The sequence below is a fragment of the Muntiacus reevesi genome, chromosome 3 (assembly GCF_963930625.1).
Source record: "Muntiacus reevesi chromosome 3, mMunRee1.1, whole genome shotgun sequence".
Taxonomy (NCBI): domain Eukaryota; kingdom Metazoa; phylum Chordata; class Mammalia; order Artiodactyla; family Cervidae; genus Muntiacus; species Muntiacus reevesi.
Genome location: NC_089251.1, coordinates 88,800,817 through 88,822,782, shown reverse-complemented (window position 1 = coordinate 88,822,782; position 21,966 = coordinate 88,800,817). Strand labels below are relative to the sequence as shown.

At 49.4% G+C, this 21,966-nt stretch overlaps 1 protein-coding gene across 23 annotated transcripts in view; it reads right to left on the bottom strand.

Moving 5' to 3' along the window:
• DYSF (dysferlin) overlaps positions 1-21,966 on the bottom strand; it is a 218,481-nt gene that overhangs the window by 131,967 nt on the left and 64,548 nt on the right. For all 23 annotated transcript variants that reach the window (XM_065929506.1, XM_065929513.1, XM_065929517.1 and 20 more), the window contains 6 exons: positions 21,806-21,921; positions 15,635-15,761; positions 12,771-12,874; positions 4,698-4,766; positions 4,509-4,552; positions 1,089-1,171 (listed from right to left, as the gene is read on the bottom strand). In XM_065929506.1, coding sequence (XP_065785578.1) covers positions 1,089-1,171; positions 4,509-4,552; positions 4,698-4,766; positions 12,771-12,874; positions 15,635-15,761; positions 21,806-21,921 — 543 coding nt within the window. The remainder of the gene's footprint in view (positions 1-1,088; positions 1,172-4,508; positions 4,553-4,697; positions 4,767-12,770; positions 12,875-15,634; positions 15,762-21,805; positions 21,922-21,966) is intronic.

Below are 21,966 nucleotides of genomic sequence, written 5' to 3'. Positions count from 1 at the left end.
GACAAAAGCATGAATAGGCAATTTACAGGAGACTAAATTTTAAAGTATATAAATATATATAATTTGTAAAAAATAATGTAATTTGTAAATGTAAGATGATTACTAAATATTTTAAAATTTACATTGGTCAACTTTACCAGATATAAATGAAATAAAATTAAGGCAACAATGAAATGCACCCAATAAATTGACAAAGTTCTTTAAAAATATCATTATCTTGCTTTGTGTTGATAAGGATGCAGCAAAATAAGCTTGAGAGATTCGAGTGTAAATGAGGCCAGTCGTTTTGTAGGGCAATTTTTATATACACCAAAAGCTTCAAAATCTTTTGACACAGCAATTCCACTTCTAGGCATTTATGCAAAAGAAAAATCAGGAATTACATAAAGATTCAGCTACAAAAACACTCAATATCAAGTTAGCTGCTTATAACATGGAAAAATTAGAAAACACCTAAAACTCAACATTTAGTTAATGTGGTCTATGGCACGTTCACCATATTGTAGAAGAATATTTAATAGCATGAATAAACGTCTATGTTATATTGCCAAGTGATAAAAAGCAATTGTCAAAACAATTAAAAATTGTTCAAAACATTGTTTATCATGTACACACACATACACAAACAGGTCCCAGAATATTAATATTTACCTCTTGTCTGGGAAGAGAGGCTAATGGATAATTTTGTGAGGAAATTCCTATATTGTTCTTTCACATTATCTCTTTTAAATTGTACAAAATGATCATGCACTACTTTCTAACAGACCAATGAAAGTCATTTCAAAATAGGAACTGCTAGAAAACAGTCAGCCAACATAGAACCCAGTGGATGGTGTGGCCACAGCCACCAAGATCATCTGCAGGAATGGATCCTGTCTAGACCATTTGATGGTGTACCCACCTTCCAAGGTGAGGCCAGTCCTAAACACAAGCCCATCTCTCTCACTGGCCAAAGCCCTTCTTCCTGGGAAATGGGCAACGAAGACCTAAGGCTTTCTGCAAACTCTCAAAGCTAGAGGCGTAAGACAGGAGGCATGGAGCAGGGGCGAGCACGGGCGGGCAGAGGGCAGCCCAGAATGGGTACTTACCTTCTATCTCGCCTCCAGAGGCAGAGATCTTCGACATACTCAGGTAGGTGGTGGCCACAATATCATTGTGGGTGAGGCGGTCCCTAGAGCAAGGGGCAGAAAGAGCCTGAGCAAGGGCGGGATTCGCAGGCCACAGCCCACCCAGGGAGGAAATGGCCAGAGTTATGCACCATTAGAGGTCCCAGTCTTCACACTAGGGATGTTATGGAGGCCTAGTAATGTTTGGGGGAAAGAGACTGGAAAGAAAGTGCTACTCAAGACTCCTGTGGGGGCGACCCAGCGCATCAGCGTCCCAACAGCCAAGCTGGAGGTCTGTGGGCGCAGCCGCAGGTTGAAAGGGGAGGAGGCCTGAGGCCGGAGGCCACGCAGGGGAGCCGGAGGCCGCACAGGGAGCCAGACCCCAGGCCAGGGAGAGCAAGGCTCCTAGAGCTGAGACATACCAGACCAAGGAGAAAACTCAGGTGACCAGGAAGAAACTCTCTCTCCAAGGAAGCCCACAGCCTTAATTAGCTTCGGGTAACTAATACGTAGCTCTTTTTTGTATCTGACTGTGTGTATGACAAAGCACTTTTAGCTTCCTTTATCGCCAAGGATCCTTACAATGGCTTTGGGGAATAGCTATTTTTATTAAAACTCTACTGCACAGATGGAAGGAAACAGGCTCAGAGCCGCAAAGTCCTTGCCCAAGGTCAGCCTGGGAGGGAGCTGAGGAGCCAGGACAGAAACTGGTATCCTGACTCCAGGCCCAGTGCTCTCACCAAGGTCCACACGGCTTCTGTCTACAAAATGGGACTCGTCCTGCCTCCCCAGAGACGGCCTCTCCCCTCCTACCCAGCAGAGGGGACCATGGGGGAAGCTCCAGGACTGAGCGTTCTGTGCAGACCTCTCCTCTGCCCCGCACCTGCCCCTCGACAACCATATACAGTAACGGCTGGCCACCTTTTGCTGGGCACCTCCTGAGGGCCAAACCCTGAGCTAAAACTGTCACGGGACTTGGCTTGTTTAACCCTGAGGCAGGTTCTGCAGTTAGCCCCGGTTTAGACGACGAAGCTGAGGTAGGCAGGATGACCAAGGTGGGACTTGAGCAAGATACGCCTTATGGGGAAACCAGAGCCGTGCCTGCAGAAACCTGCTGCTTCCCTGTCAGGCTCGGCCGAGAGTTCTCAATCCAGAGATTTTTGACCCCAGGACATCTGGCAACTGGAAACATATCTGGTAGAGAGGGGAGCCACAGGGAGACTGTGACTGTAGCCAAACACCCTACAACGCACAGGACAGTCTCTCACTGCAAAGACGTTTCCGGTCCAAAAACATCACAGTGCCAAGACTGGAGGGGCAGCCTTGGCACTCTATCTCCTTCCAGAAGGTTCCCCATGTGCATCTTCCCTTTTCTTGGAGCCCAGCAGCCCTCTGTTCCTGCTGTGCCTCCCTTGGCCACAGGCGGCTTCAGGAGACGACATCCAGGTGCTACACAATGAAAGGCCCACCTGAGCATGGTGATGTCATTTTTCTTTTAAATCTTACAGCGATGAGACACCAGATCTTTGCTGCTCCCTCCCTTCCTCTCTGTATTTCCCAGGGAGGTGATTAAGCTTTAAAGTTTTGTATCAGGGCGGGGGCTATGTTAGGAAGAGTGAATTGTCAGCACAGATCTGTATCACTTTTCCTGATGACTGACGCTAATAGGAACTGGGAAGTAAAGAGTCCTTTAAACGTTTTACAATAAGATTATCAACACCAGACAACTGACGGTTGACGACACTTTTAAACTGCCTTCACGACCAAACCCTAGAGAAAACCAGTAGCTCTTGGAGCAAAATAGGATGTCTGACCTCCGGGTTCACCTGAATCTGGTGAGACGGGAAACAGAATGGAAAGAGAGAGGTTTTGAGTCAGGTTTTTTTTGAGAAGGAGGGGGTAGTTTTGGGGGTTTTGTTTTTTAATGAAAAGAATTCTTTAAGAACCAAATGGAAGATTAAGTTACAGAGAAAAAGGCCATATGGACCATATCGTATTTCTAGGATTCAGGTAAAAGTACAAATTTATCTGAGTTTTCTGGGAAGAAAGCCCTTTTCTGGATAGGAACTTGCAGCAGCAGAATGATTTCTGGCCAAGAGTTAGGTTTTGGGGCTTGGGGTTGCTTTTGGAAAATACAGCAAGTCTGAAAATAGACTCACAATAAAAATGCCACTTCAACCTAAACCAGAGAGGCAACCACCAGATTCCGTAATGTGTTTGGATTGTACAGTATGCCGGTGCCTCATAGGGCTCAGAGGGACTCGGGCAGGGCCCATCGGCAACACAGGGGTCACGGCGCCCGCGTGCACTCGCTCACACTGCCGCACACAGACCTGCACCCCGGGCGCACACGGCGAGGTGTAGGGACGCTCTGCAGTCGCAGAGCTCCTCGCCCCAGACCGCCTCCCACAGCGCATACCGGCGGTCAGGGCCCCAGAGGCCGCTCCCTCCGGGCCCTCCGCACACTCCCTTCCTCTCCTCTAATTCTCACAAGCTGCTCTCTCTCAGGCTGGGGACCTGGCGCACATTTTAATGACTCTGTGGCCTGGGGGTTTTCCCCAGCCTTTCATTATCCTCCTGGCTGGGGGTGACATGGGCCGAAGACCAAAGGAAAACACGCTGGGAACCGCACGGCCAAGACTTTCTGGGGGCAGAGAAAGGACAGCTCTCTCTTTGGGGAAAGCCTGATGTAGGGAAGGTCCTAGAGATGGCGCGTGGGGACCCCTGCAGCCCTCGGTGTGGGACTGGGCCCCTCAGCGCACAGCCCGGCGGTTAAGCACAGGCTTGAGTTGGAGCCTGGCCTCAGCTGCTTCCAGCTGTCCCCCCAAACACTTATTCAAACATGCTCCCTCATCTGTAAGGTCAGGCCGTACCCAGAGTCAAGCTGAGCATCAGGTGAGACAGGCATGTAAAGAGCTCCCCGGGCAGAGGTCGGGAGCACACAGACACTCACAAGAGTTAGACAGTAATTTTTGAAGATGGCCCTGTGGCTACTCCCCTGCGTGGGCAGCCTGGCCCCTTCTCCAGCCTGGAGATCTGTTCCATTCTACCAACCCTCGAGGCACCTCAGTCCACCCTCCTGCAAGCTCTGCTCTATCCAACCTCCTCACCTCTGCTTATGATCAATCTCTTCATTAGGATGCCTTCATCTCGAACTTCCCCAAACCCCACATCCCCTAGGAAGGCCAGAAGGGCCCAGGGATCTCTGGTTCTTGGAGCTGTCCCAACCCGCTGCGAGTAAGCTGCCGAACAGCCCATGCCCTCTCCTTCTCTGGCCTCCCCGTGAAATTCTCACCTGAAACAGACTCCCCTGCTGCATGCAGACTGAACGAAAAGGAAACCGCAGAACCCAGGGACCCCTGACAACAGCCACCTCTAAAGATCCCCAGACGCAGGACTCACCAGTCTATGACACGAATCCTCATTTTCTCACACATGGAGGGAAACTAAGGAGGGAAGAGAGAGATGTTGGGGTGGAGTCCTTCTGCAGAAGTGGAAGTCTGGGATGCAGGTGGGAGCTGGGAAGGCTGGGAGCCCGGGCCTCCTGGGAGTGGGAGGCTGGGAGCCCTGACTCGTGGAGGTGAGGCTCACCATGGCAGGCAGTGTGACGCTCTGGTTCCACTGAGGATTGGCTGTCTTCTCCAGGATCTTGCTGCAGAGCTAGAAGACACAGAGGCTGGCTGAATGGAGCTTTGAGGGGACTCTGGGTACCCCTGGGGACCACCACACCAACCAGCTGCCATTGTCGGCCACGCTGACCACCTCTCGGGCTGGGCAGAAGGCTCTGGGGGCTATGGAAGCTGACGCAGTGGGCTCAGACACCAGGAACCTTTCCAGAGATAAGGCTCAATGGTAGATCAGACCCACGGGGGCATGGAGGGAGCGACAGATTATTTGAAAGTCACAACCCTCTCCCTTATCTCATACCTCTGGCTGGAAGTTCCCTTCCTTTCCCTCCCATTATGGCCATGACCCTAAGTATGGCCGCGACCCTTGAGTCCAGACCAGCTTTCCCAGGAGTCCTAGCATCTGAGGCAATCCCCTTTGCCCATCAGCCCACATCACCTGCCCCTTCGGAAGGCTGTGAGCGCAGGGAGGGGGAGAGGAAGAGGGGGCTGAGGGGCTGGGCAGGGGGCCATATACCAGTATTCTGAGAGGAAGATGAAAATTCAGCTAAGATACAAACCTCATAGGCCACAGTTTGCCTCCCATTGGCCCTGCTCGAAAGACTGGGCTTTCCACAACAAGAAAGCTAGCGGAGGTGAGAACTGGATCCAACCCAGCAGCTCTGCCCTGGGAGTCCCCAGGGAGGCACCGATGCCAGCCCAGGGCATCCTGTACCCACGCAGGGCAGTGGGCGAAGGCTCTGTTTCAGATGCTGGAAGGTGTGTGTGTCCTACACACGGAAATAAGGTGCAGCCTTCCTCAGAGCACTGACTGTGGGCCCTGATTGCGTGAAGCGTTTACATAATTATCTCCTCTAGTGAGCAACTGACAAGAATCTCCATCAAATGAGTGTGGCTTCCCCAGGGGCCAGGACTCTTTCTCCATCCCTGGTCCAGCCAGTATTGGCCCCGTGCCCATCGTCCCCTCCTCCCTGTGAGAAGGGCCCAGGCAAAGTCTGGGGGTAGGGATGGGTGCCAGGATCTGGCCCTTGTGTGAGCAAAGAAAGGAGTAAGGGAAGAAGAGAAACCAACAATTAGATGGAACAAAAGGCAGAGTGGGACTCACAGTTCTCAGGAGTGGGTTCACCAAGGGCTGTAAAAGCACACAGAAGGATGTGCCATCTCCCTCAGAATTGAAGAAACACAAACAAAACGAATGACATACCGTGTCTCATCTATCAGAGTCATAAAAACCTCTAAAGCCTGTCAGCCCTGTCTTGGCAAGGCGATGGGAAACTGCTCGCTCAGATTTTGTTGGTGGGGAGAGAACAACTTTACCTCTCCAAAGGGCAATTGGCCACTCCCTTTCAAAATTAAAAATGCAGATGCCCTGTGACCTACCAGTTCTGCCTCTAGACATTATCCTACAGAAATACTTGCACATGAGCAGAATAACACGTGGTTGAGATTATTCTCTGCAGCATGACTCCCAATTAGGGAGGGCCTGGAACAACCCACGTGTCCACCGACAGAGGGCAGGTTGGATAAAGTACGGTCTGTCCGCAGAATGGAGCACGATGCAGCTCTGGAAGAATGAGGACCACTCTATGGTATGAAACAACTTTTGAGGTATATTATTAAGTGAAAAAAAAACCAAGGTGCAAAGCAGTAAGTATAATGTGCAACCATGTGTGTTAAAGGGGTAAAGGTAAGAATTCATGGTCAGACATGTGGCATGCATATAATAAAGCCAAAATGATGCAAAAGAAACTAACAATGATTTCCTGTGCAAGGGAGGAGTTGACCGGAGGACGGCTGGACAGGTGCAGGGTGAGAGGTAGGGTTTTCATGATAGATGATAAATGAATATTGATGTACATAACAAATGTATTACCTAATTCAAAACTTAGATGAACAAAACTTTGAAATAACAAAAGAGAAACAGAAAGAAATGGAAGACTTTCTCATCAAACACAGCAGACAGACCCTGCCAACATCGCTCCTCAGCTCCCTGGATGAGAGGCACAGGTGGTCCCCACCCTCCCCAAGCCCTGCCCCTGGGGAGCCACAGGCCTTCTCCCCAGCAAGCACGTCCACCTGTCTGCCCTTGGAGGTTCCCTCTGAGAGAGCAACCAAGACGCGTGCGCCGGAGCCTGAATAGCAGGTACCCCACCACACCACAGGCCAGCACGACCTCTGGCCCTAGAAGCACCCAGAAGCCTTCCAACCCCCGACTCCTCTCCCCACACCTAGGAAGGCAGCACCAAGCTCCCTCCTCCTCCTCCTCTTATCTGTGCCTTTTTTTTTTTTTAACTCTCCTTCCCTTCATGATAGAAGGCCATTTGGCCATTTGTATCAAATTCTCAAAAATGAGCATGCGCTCTGACCTGGTTCTAGAAACTTCCCTATGAAAAAGCAGAGTGTGGACAAAGATTCCTATACGCTGATGTTCCTCACAGAGCTGTTCATGAAAGAGGAAAATCCCCCCAAAAAAGAAATCCAAAAATAGTTTAAATGTCATGTTATATTCGTTTAATGAAATATTATGCAGATAGCAAAAATTTATTTCAAAGACTATTTAATAACCTAAGGAAATGTTAGACAACAAAAGCAGTTTACCAAACCACACAGAGAGAGTTGACTTATTCTGGCAGTAGTTACACATTCTGTAAGTGACCAAGAACACAAGCTAGTGGATACTGAAGCATTGCTCCAAGGGAAACACAGGCTTGGGGCCTGCAAGCCTCTGGCACAACATTCTTTTGTCAACTGACCAGTAACTTTGTTTTATGTCTTTCTGTTTCAAGACACCTTTCTCTTTATATCAATATACTGTGGGTTTATTAACACTGAACTCACAGCCAACAGCACTTTAACTCACGCCTGAACAAAACTTACCAATACATACTTTCTCCATAAGGCACCTCACAATCTCCTTACACTGAGAAACGCTAAGCAGCATTTCAGCACTACACTTGGGAGCCACTGTAAGCACTGAAATCACCAGCAAAAAGAACACCCCAAAAATGCAAAAACAAAAAAATGGGAAAAAAAAAATGACACCAAATAGACCAGGAAGAAACACATTACAGGATGAGCGCTGAAACAAGAAAGGAAGCACAGCGCTCCGGCTCAGCTGGCAGCACACACCTCAGCTGCATCAAACTGTCCGGAGTTTTGCAAATAATGACCACAGCACTATAAGGATTGACTTGGGGATTACAAATAAATTTTAGCAAGTAGGCAAATCTGCAAATACAGAATCTGTGAATAATGGAGACAGACTGTATGTTGAATCCAACTGTATTGTGAATCCAATTTTTTTTCCAGTGGGGCAGGTTGGTGAGGGGAATGGAGGGGGAGAGGGGTTGGTGTGACAGATGGAAGGAGTGAGAGCTACAGTGAGGAAAGCGTGCAGCAGGAGATATACACAAACATGAATAGTGGTTATCGCCAAGGTGGTGCACAGTACAGAAATATGAGTAATCATTTTTCATTTTCCTTGCTTTTCTCTGATTTTCTTTTTACAATTAATAAGTTTTATTCTTGAAAAAAGTTGCTTTAACGCCTCCCACTCTGCCTTCCAAGTACCTCCTCTGTCTTTTCCCCATACCATGAAGAAGTGTGACATGTGCGTGAGAGCAGGCACACACACACCCTTCTAGCCCCTCAGCATGGCCAAATCAGGTATGGTTCACGGCTGAGATAATAGTGACACCAAGTGTCCATAAGAGGAAATGCAAAGAGGGCCAGGCTAGGGCGACACAGACCAAATCCCCAGGACAATTCAGAATCAGATGTAATGAGGAAATGTGACACACCAGGCCAAACAGAGGGACAGGTAGGATGAGACAGGTGATAAGGGTAGCAGAGAGAGTAGGGGAAACCATGATGAGGTGGCTGGGGCAGACAGTGGAGGAGACAGAGGGCTAGGGACCACACCAATCAGCTTTACCTATTCCCTTGCCTTCCTCCATCACCACCACCCCCCGCCCCCAGACATCTGTACCTTCCTAGGAAAATCCCCAGGGACAGCCAAGGGAGGGCATCTCAGAACAGAGGAAGACCTAGAGAGGTGAAGGGGCTGCAAGGAACCAGGTGCAGCGAGGAGCCTCAGAGCGCTGAGATTCAGCTTCAAGGAAAGTCACTGAACTGAAGGCAGGTCAGTCTCGATTCTAGTCATCATCACAGCACCCCACTATGCTGGGAATGTGGAATAAAAACACATGTCTTGATACATGGCTTTCCTATCTCTCAAGTTGGGAAAACTAATTCTGGTCCTTGGAGTAAGTGTCCAGCCAAACTGCCTGCTTCCTTCCTGCCTTCGTTCATCCCATCACAGTCCCTCCTAAGATCAGGTACAGGGAGGGCATCAGACTCTGACGCAAAGCCCAAACCAAAACTGCACTTGTGTAAGACCCACAGTGAGCATTTATAGCCCAGTGTGAATGAGTTTAAGATTCGTGTTACCTCCCCCACAGACATTTCCCATGAGCCCTGCATTAGCCTGGGTTGGAGAAGCAGCTTGAAGGCAGGAGGGTTCACGTATCCAGCACCATAGTGACTGATTTTAACACACTGAATTAATAAGAATGAAGGAGCATATTAACACTCAACGGGGGAAAAGGGAGGAGAAGCTCTTCTTTACAAAAAAAAAAAAAGTTAATAAAGAGTGAAGGAACGATAATGAGGGAATCATCCCTCTGCAATCCCCGGTGAATGACTCATTCAGGCAAGGAGGTCAATGGCTACGTGGACCATTAGGTAAGAGGTTGTTGAGAAACAGGATATCAGCAAACTGAGATTGTGCCCACAGATTACCTGCAAAGTACAAAGCAGAGTGTGTGCCTTGACAAGGGAGAGACCTGGAGACACCACCTTAACCAAGTAACCAGTGATGGGACATACTGACATTTTGTTTCCTGTTGTGATGCAAATACAATGTACGAAACATCACCTATGATGTGTTCCTGCCAAAATAGTTCATTTGAATTTAATCTGGTCTTGAAACCTAACTTCAAAATACAGGGACCAGAAAAACAAGCAACACCAGAAGGAAATGGTGGGACAAACCCAAGACATGGACAAATGACCTGTGCTCTTCAAAGATGCAATCTCATGGGCTGAGAAAATGGGAAGGGAGATGAGAGTGATGTTGTTACAGAAGAGACCAATGCAGAGCATAAATTCCAATTGGGTCTTAGGTTGTAACAAAATTAAACTAGCTCTGAAAGACATTTGAGGGATAATCAAAGATATTTATACGAGCCAGTATCTGAGAAGAGTAGAAAATAACTACTAATTTCCTAGGTGTGATAATGCTATTGTGATTACAAAGAATTTTCTTTTTCTCAGGAGATGTATGCTGAACCCTTTAGAGGCCAAGTGTGTAATTACCTTTCAAGCAATTCAGTTGGACTTCCCTGGTGGCTCAGACGGTAAAGTGTCTGTCTATCAATGTGGGAGACCTGGGTTCGATCCCTGGGTCAGGAAGAGTCCCTGGATAAGGAAATGGCAACCCACTCCAGTACTCTCGCCTAGAAAATCCCATGAACGGAGGAGCCTGGGGCAAGCTACTGCCCATGGGGTCACAAAGAGTCAGACACGACTCGGCGATTTCACGCGGGGCAGGGAGGTGCGGGGCGCGCAGGAGTATCATTTACATGGACAGAAAGTAAATGCAGCATAACACTCACAATTGTTTCATCTAAGTGGAGGCCGTAACAGTGGGTAAATAAATGTTCATTGAACAGTTCTCTCAAATTTTGTGTTTTTAAATAATTTTAAAATGCTTCAAAAAAATGCTTCAATAAAGCATCTAATATTGATACATAGTAAAATAAAAAGCTATACAGATAAACACCAAACACAAATTTTGTATGATGCTTTACGGGTAATGTTATTTACTTTTTTCTGTAGTTTTCAAAATTCCTTAATAAACATGTGCATCAATAATAAAAGAAGAAAGAAAGAAAACAAAACAGGGGCGGTGGGTGGAGGTGGTATCAGGTAACAGGCAGAGTAAATAAGCTTATCCAAGGCCTTTCTCTGTTCTGAAATCAACCTGGACCTCAGCAACTGGTCCCCTGACCTCAAGGGTCCTTTGTTGGTGGGATGGACAGGCAGACCCTCCTTCTTTCCAAAATGAATCTAAGAATAGATCAAGTGAAAAGGAAGACTGCAAAGTGCTATGTGTATAGGAGCGCACACCACCTCCATCATCACCCTCGCCTTTAGCGTTTGTTGTTAAGCTTGTAAACGCTCCCCTAACTGTCCCACAACGCCTGCCTGTCTGCCCCCTCCCCGCTTCTGCCTCCGGAGCAAAGCGCAGCTGGCTGCAGGCGCGAACCCTCCCTCGGTCCACTCTGCTTGGTTCTCAGCCCTTCTGCTCCGCCCGCCCGTTTCCAATGGTGGGACCCGGGAGGGCGCGACCCCACCCTGCAGACTCCCTGGGTCAGAGGCGCCTCAGCAGAGTGGGGTTCCGGCAGCCGGAGCGGAGGCCGAGCCCTCCGGATATGTCATTCTCCCCCATTTCCAGTATTCCCACCACAGTCTCTGCTCTGAAGTTACGAGTAAACGCGATCGGGCTATTTCCCGAGGAACAGATGCTAACGAACAACCTAAAGCATTTGGAAAACGGACTTAAAGAGAGCAGCGCCCAAGGCCGCGTAGAGCCCCAAAGGCTGAATTAACACAGCAAGCCTGTGGGGGTGAAGCTGGATCTTGAACGATGCAGCACATTTTGCGAGGAGGAAGCCCAGGAAGGAGCCAGGAGTGCACAGGCCCGGGGAAAGGATAGAGGCGTGATCGCAGGGCAGAAGAGAAGACACACGCCACGCGCGGGCTGTGCTGTTTGTACCCAAAGCTGAGCGCGGCGAGCGAGCCAGTGGCGCTGAAAACCGCTCAACTCCGCCCTCCGAGCGGGCTGCAGGGCCGCGTCCGCCCAGGAGGGGGCGCACTCGCACAAAGACTGTACAAGCTGACATTGGCCGCGGAGACGAGGCCAGCAAGTTCGGCTGGGAGAGCTCTGGTCAACCAGGTTGTATGGTCTGAACTTCATTTTACAGACAGGGCTGTCTTTTACACTAAATATGCTGGTGGATTTCTACGGCGAGAACCCGGACGAGAGAACGGACGCAAGGATGTTGTGTGGCCCCGGGGAGAGATGACAGTGGCCAGGGGCATGGAGAGAGGAACAGACCTCGGGATTTTTAAAGGCAAAAGCTAGCAGTGGGATCTTTATGTAGGCAGGTCAAAAAAGAGGGAAGAATCAAGGCAGGCCCGCGTTTTCTGTCTTTGGTGGTGATACTGGTAAAGACGGTAGTTTCTGGAAGTGGGAAGGTAGAGGCAGAAAATGACTTCTTTATAGGGCGAGCAGGAGGGTGTGGGCAGCACATGGAGATGTGCAAAGGTACAGGTAGTTCTGGAGCTGAAGGGAAAGCTCGGAGTTAAACACAGCTGTGGATTCTCTGCCAGCGGCGATGACTGAAGCCTGGGAGCCGCCGAGGCTGTCAGGGAGAGCCTGGAGGGTGGGCAAAGCCGGCCCTGAAGTGCGATGGAGGAAAGAGTCCCAGGCAGAAGTCAAGAGGGACAGGAGCCACAGCCCCGCGCTGGGCAGGAAGGAAGAGAGGTATGTGATCTCCAGGACCCCCATCAGAGTGGTCTTACTCCACTCAACTCCTGGCACAACTTTCTAAAAATAATCATTATGGTTTTACTGCATTTTTTTTTGTTGTTTCCTTATCATTGTGCCTTCACATCTGGTTTGCTTTACTTACTATTGCTTAATTTTCCCCCAAATATTCCTGTCTCTATCCACCATCCATATGTCCTCTCCATGTCCATCCACACCTGTCTGTCTGCCTCACACACATGGGCAGACCTGTGTGTGTGCATGGCAGCCCCAGAGAGCTGGGCCTCCGTGTCTCAGCCCGTGTCCCGCGGTCAGGGCCCCCACGCACCCCCTGGGGACAGCCCCCGATGGCAGGCCCTGTGCACCCATCCACAGAGACGCCAGGTGTCACCCTCCCACAAGTCCTCTTGTTTACTTGCTTCTTACCATTTTCCCTGCGAAGCTGACTTCCACAAAGGGATCCACCAAGTTCTTCTTGTTACTGTCAAAGCCAAAGATCTGCCTCACGTTGTCCATCACAGCATCGTCCACTAAGGAGAAAGACATGCTGATCACTGCCTGCACGCTCTCCACCTCCAAAACCCCCACTTCCCACTTGTGTCTCCCGACAGTCGGGGGACTTCCCAGGAGAGAGGCCATGGACCCCTCAGCCCAGGGTTCTGGGGGAGGAGGGCCATCTCCAAACAGCAGCTCCTGAAGGTTCTGTGCTGCTCCTTTGCCCAGCTCCAAACAGCTGGTTCACTGTCCCCCTGTTTTCAAAGGCATTCTGAACAGGTCCAACTGATTAACTGATTGATTAGAAATCTACATCGCTAAGAGCAATATAATATTATTATAACATCCCATTACTGGTGCCTGTCTGACATTTTCCCTTGTATCCATTAGCTCAGTGATTTTCCTGAGGGTAACCAATGTCAGTTCTGTTTTGTTTTTTAATTTAATCTATGCTGCTTCAAACCAATGTTTTACTAATTAGACGTATTTTTACATATGTATTTATAGATGATAGATGTGTATATGCATGTATGTGTGTATATATATATGTTCTGTATAATGGTACATATGTATATGAAGGGCTTCCCTGGTGGCTCAGATGGTAAAGAATCTGTCTGCCATGCAGCAGTCCCAGGTTCAATCCCTGGGTCGGAAAGATCCCATGGAGAAGGAAATGGCAACCCACTCCAGTATTCTTGCCTGGAAAATTCCATGGACAGAGGAGCTTGGCGGGCTACAGTCTAGGGGGTTGCAACAAATCAGACACAACTGACTGACTAGCAAATTCATGTACATGAATGAAAAAATGAGAGAAGGAGACACAACAATTGTATACTAGCTGATGTCTGCTTACATGAATACAACAATTAACAAATATTTAGCAAATATTTATGTTCTATTTACCCATGTATTCTTTTCTTATTTATATTTAAACAACACTGCAGACAACTAAACATCATCATCCCCTTCACCTTGAGCAAAGCAAACATTTCTGTTTCCCCAGCCCCCTTTGGAAGCTTCCCAGCCTCACTTCTGCATAGTTTCAACCAACAAATGCAGAATGTTCTAAACCCGTATTTTAATCCTATTACTTATTTAAAGGGTTTCCCCATGATTTTGGTTCAATTAAACATGTACAGAAGGAACCCATTTATTGGTGTCATTAGTCAAAGCAGAAGCCCTCAAACAATTAGCTTCATGCAAAACTTGTAAACAGGGACCCAAGGAGTCCCTGACTACCTGGTCTCTTGGACTCAGCTAGGAACAGCGCCTGATATAATTCTGCTAATGCACGATCCAAAATGGTGGCTCATAGCCTGCAGCGAGAAAACCACCAGGGAGCCTTTTAAAACTACCAGTGGGTGAGCCCCACCTCAAACCAAGCCAATCTGAAACCCTGGAGGAAGGGCCCAGGCATCTGCACTTCCTTAAAGCTCCAGATGAGTTAATGTACAGTCTGGGTTGACACCCACGGCTCTAGGATAATCAGCATAACTCCCTCAGCATGTACTGAGCACGCAGGTCAGGGCTAGTACAGGGTTAGTCACGTGAGAAGCCAGGCAGCGGCCACCACAGCCTTCCTGGGGTGACGAAGACGCGGCCACAGCTACGGTGACCCGCTGTCCCAGTTTATCAGGGAAGGACGAGTTTCCTGGGATGTGGGACTTCCAGTGCTGAAATCAGGGCAGTCCCAGGCAAACTGGACACCCAGGAGTCTCCACTCAGTGGAGACACTGAGCCCTTCTAACATTTTAGCAACTGCTTCCCCAGCCAGGGGCTGCCAGTCTTCAGCCGGGGTCTTCCTAGAGGAGGGGTAGAGAATCGGTGGGAGCCAGGCATAAGCACACAATAGAATTGAAATGGTGCTGATGCCATTTCAGCATCAGGAGATGCTTTTCAGCATCAGGAAATGGTGCAGGAGACTGCTTTTCTCCTAAGAACAGTCCCAAAACCCTTGGGAAACCTACAGAGGGTGTGAGGCTTCCCCAGACAGCAGAGCAGAAGAGAAGCCCTGGTACAGATCTAGTAGACCCTTGGGTGCAGAAGCCAGGCTAGGAGGCGGCAGGGAGGGAACCGGAGGCCAGCCCCTCCCTCTCCTTCCCGCAGGGACCTGAGGCAGCCCAGCCCAGGATCCCAGTGTGCATTAGCAGAATTAAACCAGGCGCTGTTCCTAGCTGAGTCCAAGAGAACAAGTAGTCAGGGACTCCTTGGGTCCCTGTTTACAAGTTTTGCATGAAGCTAATTTTTGAGGGCTTCTACTTTGACTAATGACACCAATAAATGGGTTCCTTCTGTACATGTTTAATTGAACCAAATCATGGGGAAAGCTTTTAAATAAGTAATGGAGTTAAAATATAGGTATAAAACATTCTGCATTTGTTGGTTGAAACTATGCTCTCCCCCATTGTGAGCCAAGAAAATGGTGCATGGAGTGGTCCAGACCAGACCTAGGAGATCCTGAACCGGACCTAGGGACCGCTAGTACTCTCAGGTCTGCCCGAATCTCTGTGACTTCACCAGCATTGATATTACTTCTCATTAATTCTGGCTGCTTTTCTCCTAAGAACAGTCAAAACCCTTGGGAAATTGAGAGAGGGTGTGAGGCTTCCCCAGACAGCAGGGCAGAAGGAACGCTGGGCCGGCACAGGCCTAGTAGACCCTTGGGTGCAGCATCCAGGTAGGAGGAGGCAGGGAGGGAGCCGGGGGCCAGCCCCTCCCTCTCCTTCCGGCAGGGGTCTGAGGCAGCCCAGCCCAGGGTCCCCCCTCACAGTCACCCAGCAAGGGCACCCACTCACTCTGTGGCAAGTCCTCGGCCCTGAAGACCTTCAGACAGAAATGCGCTCCGCGGAGGGCCACGCCGATGGGCCTAAGCAGGTTGCTTTCGATGTCCTCCTTGTCTTCAGAGGGGTCTTTTCTCTCCAGCTACAATACAACCAAATCTGACTACTTAATGTGTCCCCAAGCACAGCGTTTTCCCTTCCTTTTCTGAGAGCTCAACCAACACACTTAAATAGTGCATCCTAAAGACAGGCAGATTTCATCCTGCCCACTCGTAGCCTGTGATCTCCAGCAGGTTACTGAGCTTGAGACTCAGCTTCATTTGGACAGTGGAGACAATGACACTGACCTTCCAGGTTCTGGGAGGACCAACCTCAATAATGTGTACGTGCACGTGTCACCGGCAGGCACTCAAGAACCACCATCTCCTTCCCAACCCGCCCATTAAAAAATAGCGCAGAAGTGACAGAGGTCTAGGCTGGCCACTGTCTTCAGTAACGTCTGTTCATTCACCTAGGTATTTACTGAGCACCTAGGTGTCAGCACCATGCTGGGGGCGACGGACGTAGCAGTAGACAAGGCGGACAGGGGTCCTGCCTGCGTGGCACTCACCGTTTCACAGTGAAAGACACCTTTAAGCAAATGAATGTAACAGGATGTGCTGAGTGTTTTGATTAGAACAGTAATAATAAAAATAATATGTATTGATTTTATACACGCCCTCATTTAATTCTGACAGAAAGCCCCATGAGCAGTGGGTCTCAAACTTGGCTGTACATTAGAAACAGGAGAGTCAGTGTCTTCTGGACCACTGCTGCACATTCCAACTAAAACACGGGTTCTGGTTCAACAGGTCTGGGGTGGAGCCCGAGCCTCTGCATTCCAACAAGTGCCCAAGTGATGTCCAAGCTGCAGGGGGCCAGGGCCTGGAATACCCCACTTTACAGATAAGCTGGATGAGAGTTCACACAGGCTGGATGCAGAACTGGGGGTGGGGGGGGCCGGTTTAGGGAGAACAGAGCAAGGGGGCTGGTAACTATGGACAGCGGGGGAGGGAACAGTATCAGAGGTGTCCCAGCTTTGAGACCTGTCAGGAAGCATTTAACAGGAGGCTTCCTGTGTGCTGTTTTGGATCTGTGAGGAACCCTCTGGCCCTTATTAATTCCTGAATATTCAGGAATTAAGAGGAGAGGCACGCCTTTCCCGGGGCTGAAGGAATCCAGGCATTTCTCATTATGGTAATAAGTACCCTCTTCCTTTTTATGAGCCATGCAGTAAAAGGTGATTGTTTGCAACTCTCTCTTTGATAGGGATCATCTTATGTTTTGTAACTCTGGAATTTTAATCTTTATCTTTGCTAAGAATAACCACCTTGTAAGACAGTATATATGCACACACCATGTAGATTAAAACACCTTTGCTCCATCAGAGCTTGGGTCCTGGTGTCTGTCTGTCTCTCTCTCTCTCTCTCTCTTTCTGGCTAATTCCTTGGAGCACAGCAGCGCGAGCCCTAAAAACAGGACTCTATTGACTTTCCGCGTAAACCAGGGGATATTAGCCTCTTTCTCTCTTCTCTCTCTTACTTTCTTATCGTGGACTTCAGACCACCAGGTTCTGGTTCATTAAAGGACCAACAGAGACCTAAATGATGGATCCAGGCAGAGGCACCAACTCACGAAGAGAGAGGGCTGACATGCAGTTTGAGGAACAAAAGATCCACTTGCTGCACTTGGCAGGTGAGGGGCAGAGGGATCGAGGAGAGGTGGCACAAGGCCATGCCCAGCAGTCCACTCCTCACAAAGCTGCCTGGACCATCCTCACTCAGTCTGCATGTATAAACCTGCTTCAGAATCCCCGAAGCCAAATTCTCCATCCCAGAGTGCCTCATGTCACACAAGAGCCTGGGGAGGGGCTATTAATAGCTCTACACTGATTTTCTTCAGCTCACATCTGAAGAAGATGATCACCTCCTCTGCTTTCATTCATCCATAACACTGTTCATTCCCAGAGGCCACAATCACTGATGGAGCACCTGTTGTGTACAAGACCTGTACTAGGCAAGAGAAGAGATAAAAGGGTTCATATTTACCATATTGTCCCTGACCTTAAGAAACTCTCAGCAACAGAGATGGACACAACAACTAACTAAATTAACAAAACATGGGGTGGTGACCGAAAGAAAGACCCATCAATTTCCCTGGAGGACAAGGCAGGCATCGTGGAGGAAGTAGCATCTGGACTGCGTCTTGAAGAAAAAATTGACTTTTGGTCAGCAGAGACAGAGAAGGCCTTCCGACAGGTGGAAACACAAGGACGGAAGTACATTCTAGAAAGGGTCACACTGACTGGCGTGGCCACACACGGAGTCCATGCAGGTAGACACCAGCAAGCGGCACTGCAAAATCAGCCTAAGGCCAAATGCTAATGGCCTTGAATGTGATGCTGAGGATTCTGGACTTCATCCCGAAAGTAACTGGCAGGCAGGGTGGGTCACTGGAAGTTTTTTTAAGAGGAGACTCACGTGATTTGTGCACGCATGCATGCTAAGTCACTTCAATCGTATCCAGCTCTGCGACTCCATGGACCATAGCCCACCAAGCTCCTCTGTCCATGGGATTCTCCAGGCAAGAATACCGGAGTGGGGTGCCATGCCCTCCTCCAGGGGATCTTCCCAACCTAGGGATCGAACCTGTGTCTCTTATGTCTCCTGCATTGGCAAATAGGTTCTTTAACACTCATGCCAAACCTAGGAAGCCCATCACGTGATTGTACCTGGGTTTAAAGAAGGTGATTTTGGTGGTAATGTGGGGGCTAACTAGATTCACAGCAGCTGAACCACATCTTCACTCACAGGAAGGCCCAGATAAGATATGATGAGAGCCTGACCTTGGTCTCTGGCCTTGGGATGGGAAAGAGGAGAAGCGTGCACTGTGGTCGTCACACCAACAAGACTGGTCAACTGTATGGGTGTTGACTGCCAGGTTTGGACTGAGGGATGAGGAAGGATGTTCAGGCCTCTGACCTGGGGGACCAAGGGGACGAGTGCCATTTCCCAAGATATCACCTAACATAGGATGGGGAACAGGTTTGAGGAGTGGTCACCAAATGATACTGGGTTCCCCTAGGTGAAGTTAGAGGGGCCAAAGGGACGTGTTCATGTGCTTTGTTACAGGAAACGAGCTGAGCATCTGGAGCTGCGAGGATCCAGGCTGGAGATAAGTGATTTAGGAGCCGGGTGGACAGAGACGGGCTCCTCCACAGATAGAAAAATACACTGCAAAATCTGACTGAGGCCAGATGTTCATGGGCCTTGAATGTCATGTCAAAGGCACAGCAGAGAGGCAGGCAGTGAAATCCTATTGAGCTGCTGAATTTGAAGAATCCATTTAATAAAGGGGGGGCAGAGAATGAAGGGAGTCATAGATGCTGAAGGAGGAGAGAGTTTCAGGTAAGACACAGCTCTGGAATCAAACACTGGAGCAGCAGATCAGATTAATGAGAGAAGAGCTCCCGGGACTTGGCAATGGGTGAGGCTTAGGCAGGTGGTTCAGGGAAGGAGGTGATGGGAAGCACACTGAAGCAACGAAGGAGCGAGCAGCTGGGGAAGGACTGGAGAAAAGGGACGTGGGGTCCTCTCAAGAGTTAAGTGACCTTGAAGATGGCTGAAAGGACGATGAAAACAGCTTGGACAGGAGGGGTGAAAGCAAGGGTATTCTGAGATCAGGAAATCCGGAGCATGGCATAGACCAGAAGACAGGAGCCAGAGAAGAGGCAGAACAGACTGAACAAGAAAGCAGGCGGGGCTCAAGCACATGCAAGGGAGGTGGGGAGTGGGAGAGGGAGGGGAGGGGAACTTCAGCCCGCACATCACAGCCACTGTGCCACTCTGCCTCTCTAAGGGGAGCAGAGGCCGGAGCTTAGGAAAGACTGGAAAGTTAGGAAACAGCCACCATGGAGAATGGGATAAGAAGCGAACATCACACAAGTAAAAGAAGTTGACAGCACCTCCAGGTGACTTCTGCCACCAAAGCTGACCAAAGGGTGGTGTGGACAGTATGTCACGGGGAGGGTGGGGAACACGGAGATACAGCAGCAAACCCCAGGGGCTAGCGAGCACCGAGCAAGAGAGAGGATGGGAGACGGGGACCAGGCTGCAGGAGGCAGTTGATGGGCTGGGAAACAGACAGGGGTCAGGGCTGTAACTTCAGTGAGGAAGAACGACCATTCACTGAGGGTGACGGAGGGAAGGAGGCAGAAAGAACCTGCTGGCAAGAGGGATTTCTGAGCTCAAGGACTTAAGGAAAGTAAAATCAGACATTGATGGCTCAGCAGGGAGGACACAATGGTCTCAGAACAATGGCAACAGGGAAACCTGCCAGCAAGGACCCTCCTGCACCAGGGGTAGGTAACAGCCCAGGAGACCAGGAGGAGGGAAATAACCAGAGAGGCAGGCTTCAAAGAAGAAGGCAGTGCTGAAGTTGGGAAGCTGCGTGGGAAACCAAAAGATGGCCACGCTTCCCATTCCAAAGACCATGGCGAGCTGGAGCCGAAAACACAGGATTCCTTCTGAGCTGGTCTCAGGAAAAGTGGTCTCATCTGGGAAAAACCAGGGTCCGATGAATGGGGAGAGGAGGAAGGAGCGTTTTAGGAAAGGATAGCAGATTCAGAGATGCCCTGTAGGAGCATGAAGGCACAGCGTCTGGAGAGACGAGCTGCAGAGGAGCAGGGAATCAGAGAGCATGGGAGGTGCCCTTGGGAGGGACTGGTCCACCTGAGCTCTGCCGGCCCCTGCAGAGCACCCGGGGTGCTCCCTGCCCTAACGCCTTCCACCGGGGCTTCCTGAGCCTTCATCGTCAGCCAGCTCTTCAACCTTGACCTCCTCAGGGACCTTGCCCTCCACCCCCCCATCACATGCGGCTTTCCCCAGGGACTCCACCTCCCCAGCCCTCGCCTGGAGACCCGCTTTCCCCCACTCCTGCCTCCCCCTGCCTTGATCATTTCAGTATCTGCCTCACCATTTGTGTATCTGATTTCCAATTTTCCCATGAGATAATCAATATCCACAAGGACAAGTCATTCACCAACACAGGTCCTTGTCTTCCACCAACAGCACCTTAATCTTCCCTCCCCTGCAGCTGCTAGAGGAATGGCCACATCTCAAATCTCCAGCTGCTCAGAACCAATGCTGCAAGAAAACCGTGACCTTGAGACCCTTCTCTAAAAACAGCCTCCATTCTATCTACCTTCTCCAATCCCCCTCACACCACGGGAGGCACTCAACACAGAGCTTGGCACACAGCAGGAGTTCAAAAAATGTGTGTTCCCAGCCCTTCCCTTTTATTTGTCCTCCTCATCCACCTGGTCCTCCCGCATTCTCCCTGCCAGGCTCATCAGCTCCACAGCCCCATGCCTCCACCAGGCCTGCCTCATCCACGCCTGACAGCGCCTCCAACCACCTACCTTCTGGGTCCCGGCCACTGAGTATTAGGAGGCTTTCTCACAAAGCCTCCAGCTCCTGTGTCTGCTCCAAAATCCTTCAGTCTTCTCTGTGTGTGTGTGTATGTGCGTGTGTGTGTGAATGTGTATGTGTATGTGTGTATGTACACTGGAGTGTTACTCATCCATTTAAAAAAAAATGAAATAATGTCATTTGCAGCAACAAGGACCGACCCAGAGATTGTCATACAGAGTACAGTAAGTTAGAGAAAAACAACCATCATATATCGCTTATATGTGGAATCTAAATAAATGATACAAATGAAGTTATTTACAAACTAGAAATAGACTTCCAAACCTAGGAAGCAAAGTAATGGTTACCAAAAGGTGGCGGGGCATAAATTAGGAATTTGGGATTAACACACTACTATGTATAAACAACAACGACATACTGTCCAGCACAGGGAACTCTACTCAATCCTTATAATCTATAAGGGAAAAGAATCTGAAAGAGAATAGATATACAGTGTATTCAGATGGGAGAATATGCACAAAAGTATTAACGATGGTTCTTTCTGATGGACAGAATTATGAGTGACTTATTTCACATTTATGCTTTCCCACATGTTCTACATTTCTCACAATTGCCATGTATTCTTTTAAATCAGCAAAGCTAAAGCTTTTTGTTTGTTCATTTGGTGCCCCCATGGCCTGATGGCGGTGCTTATGAGCAGGACGAGGAATGTACTCACAGGGGCTTCGTCTCCAGGCCCCAGCACACAGAGACTCGCCTTCAGGTAGCCTCTGGCCCCAGCAGAGAAATCGTCGGGATCTGAGAGCAGCAGCCACTTCCTGAGGTAGGCATGTCCTAAGGGAACAACACCCTTGGTGATCCCAAAATTGGAAGGATCCA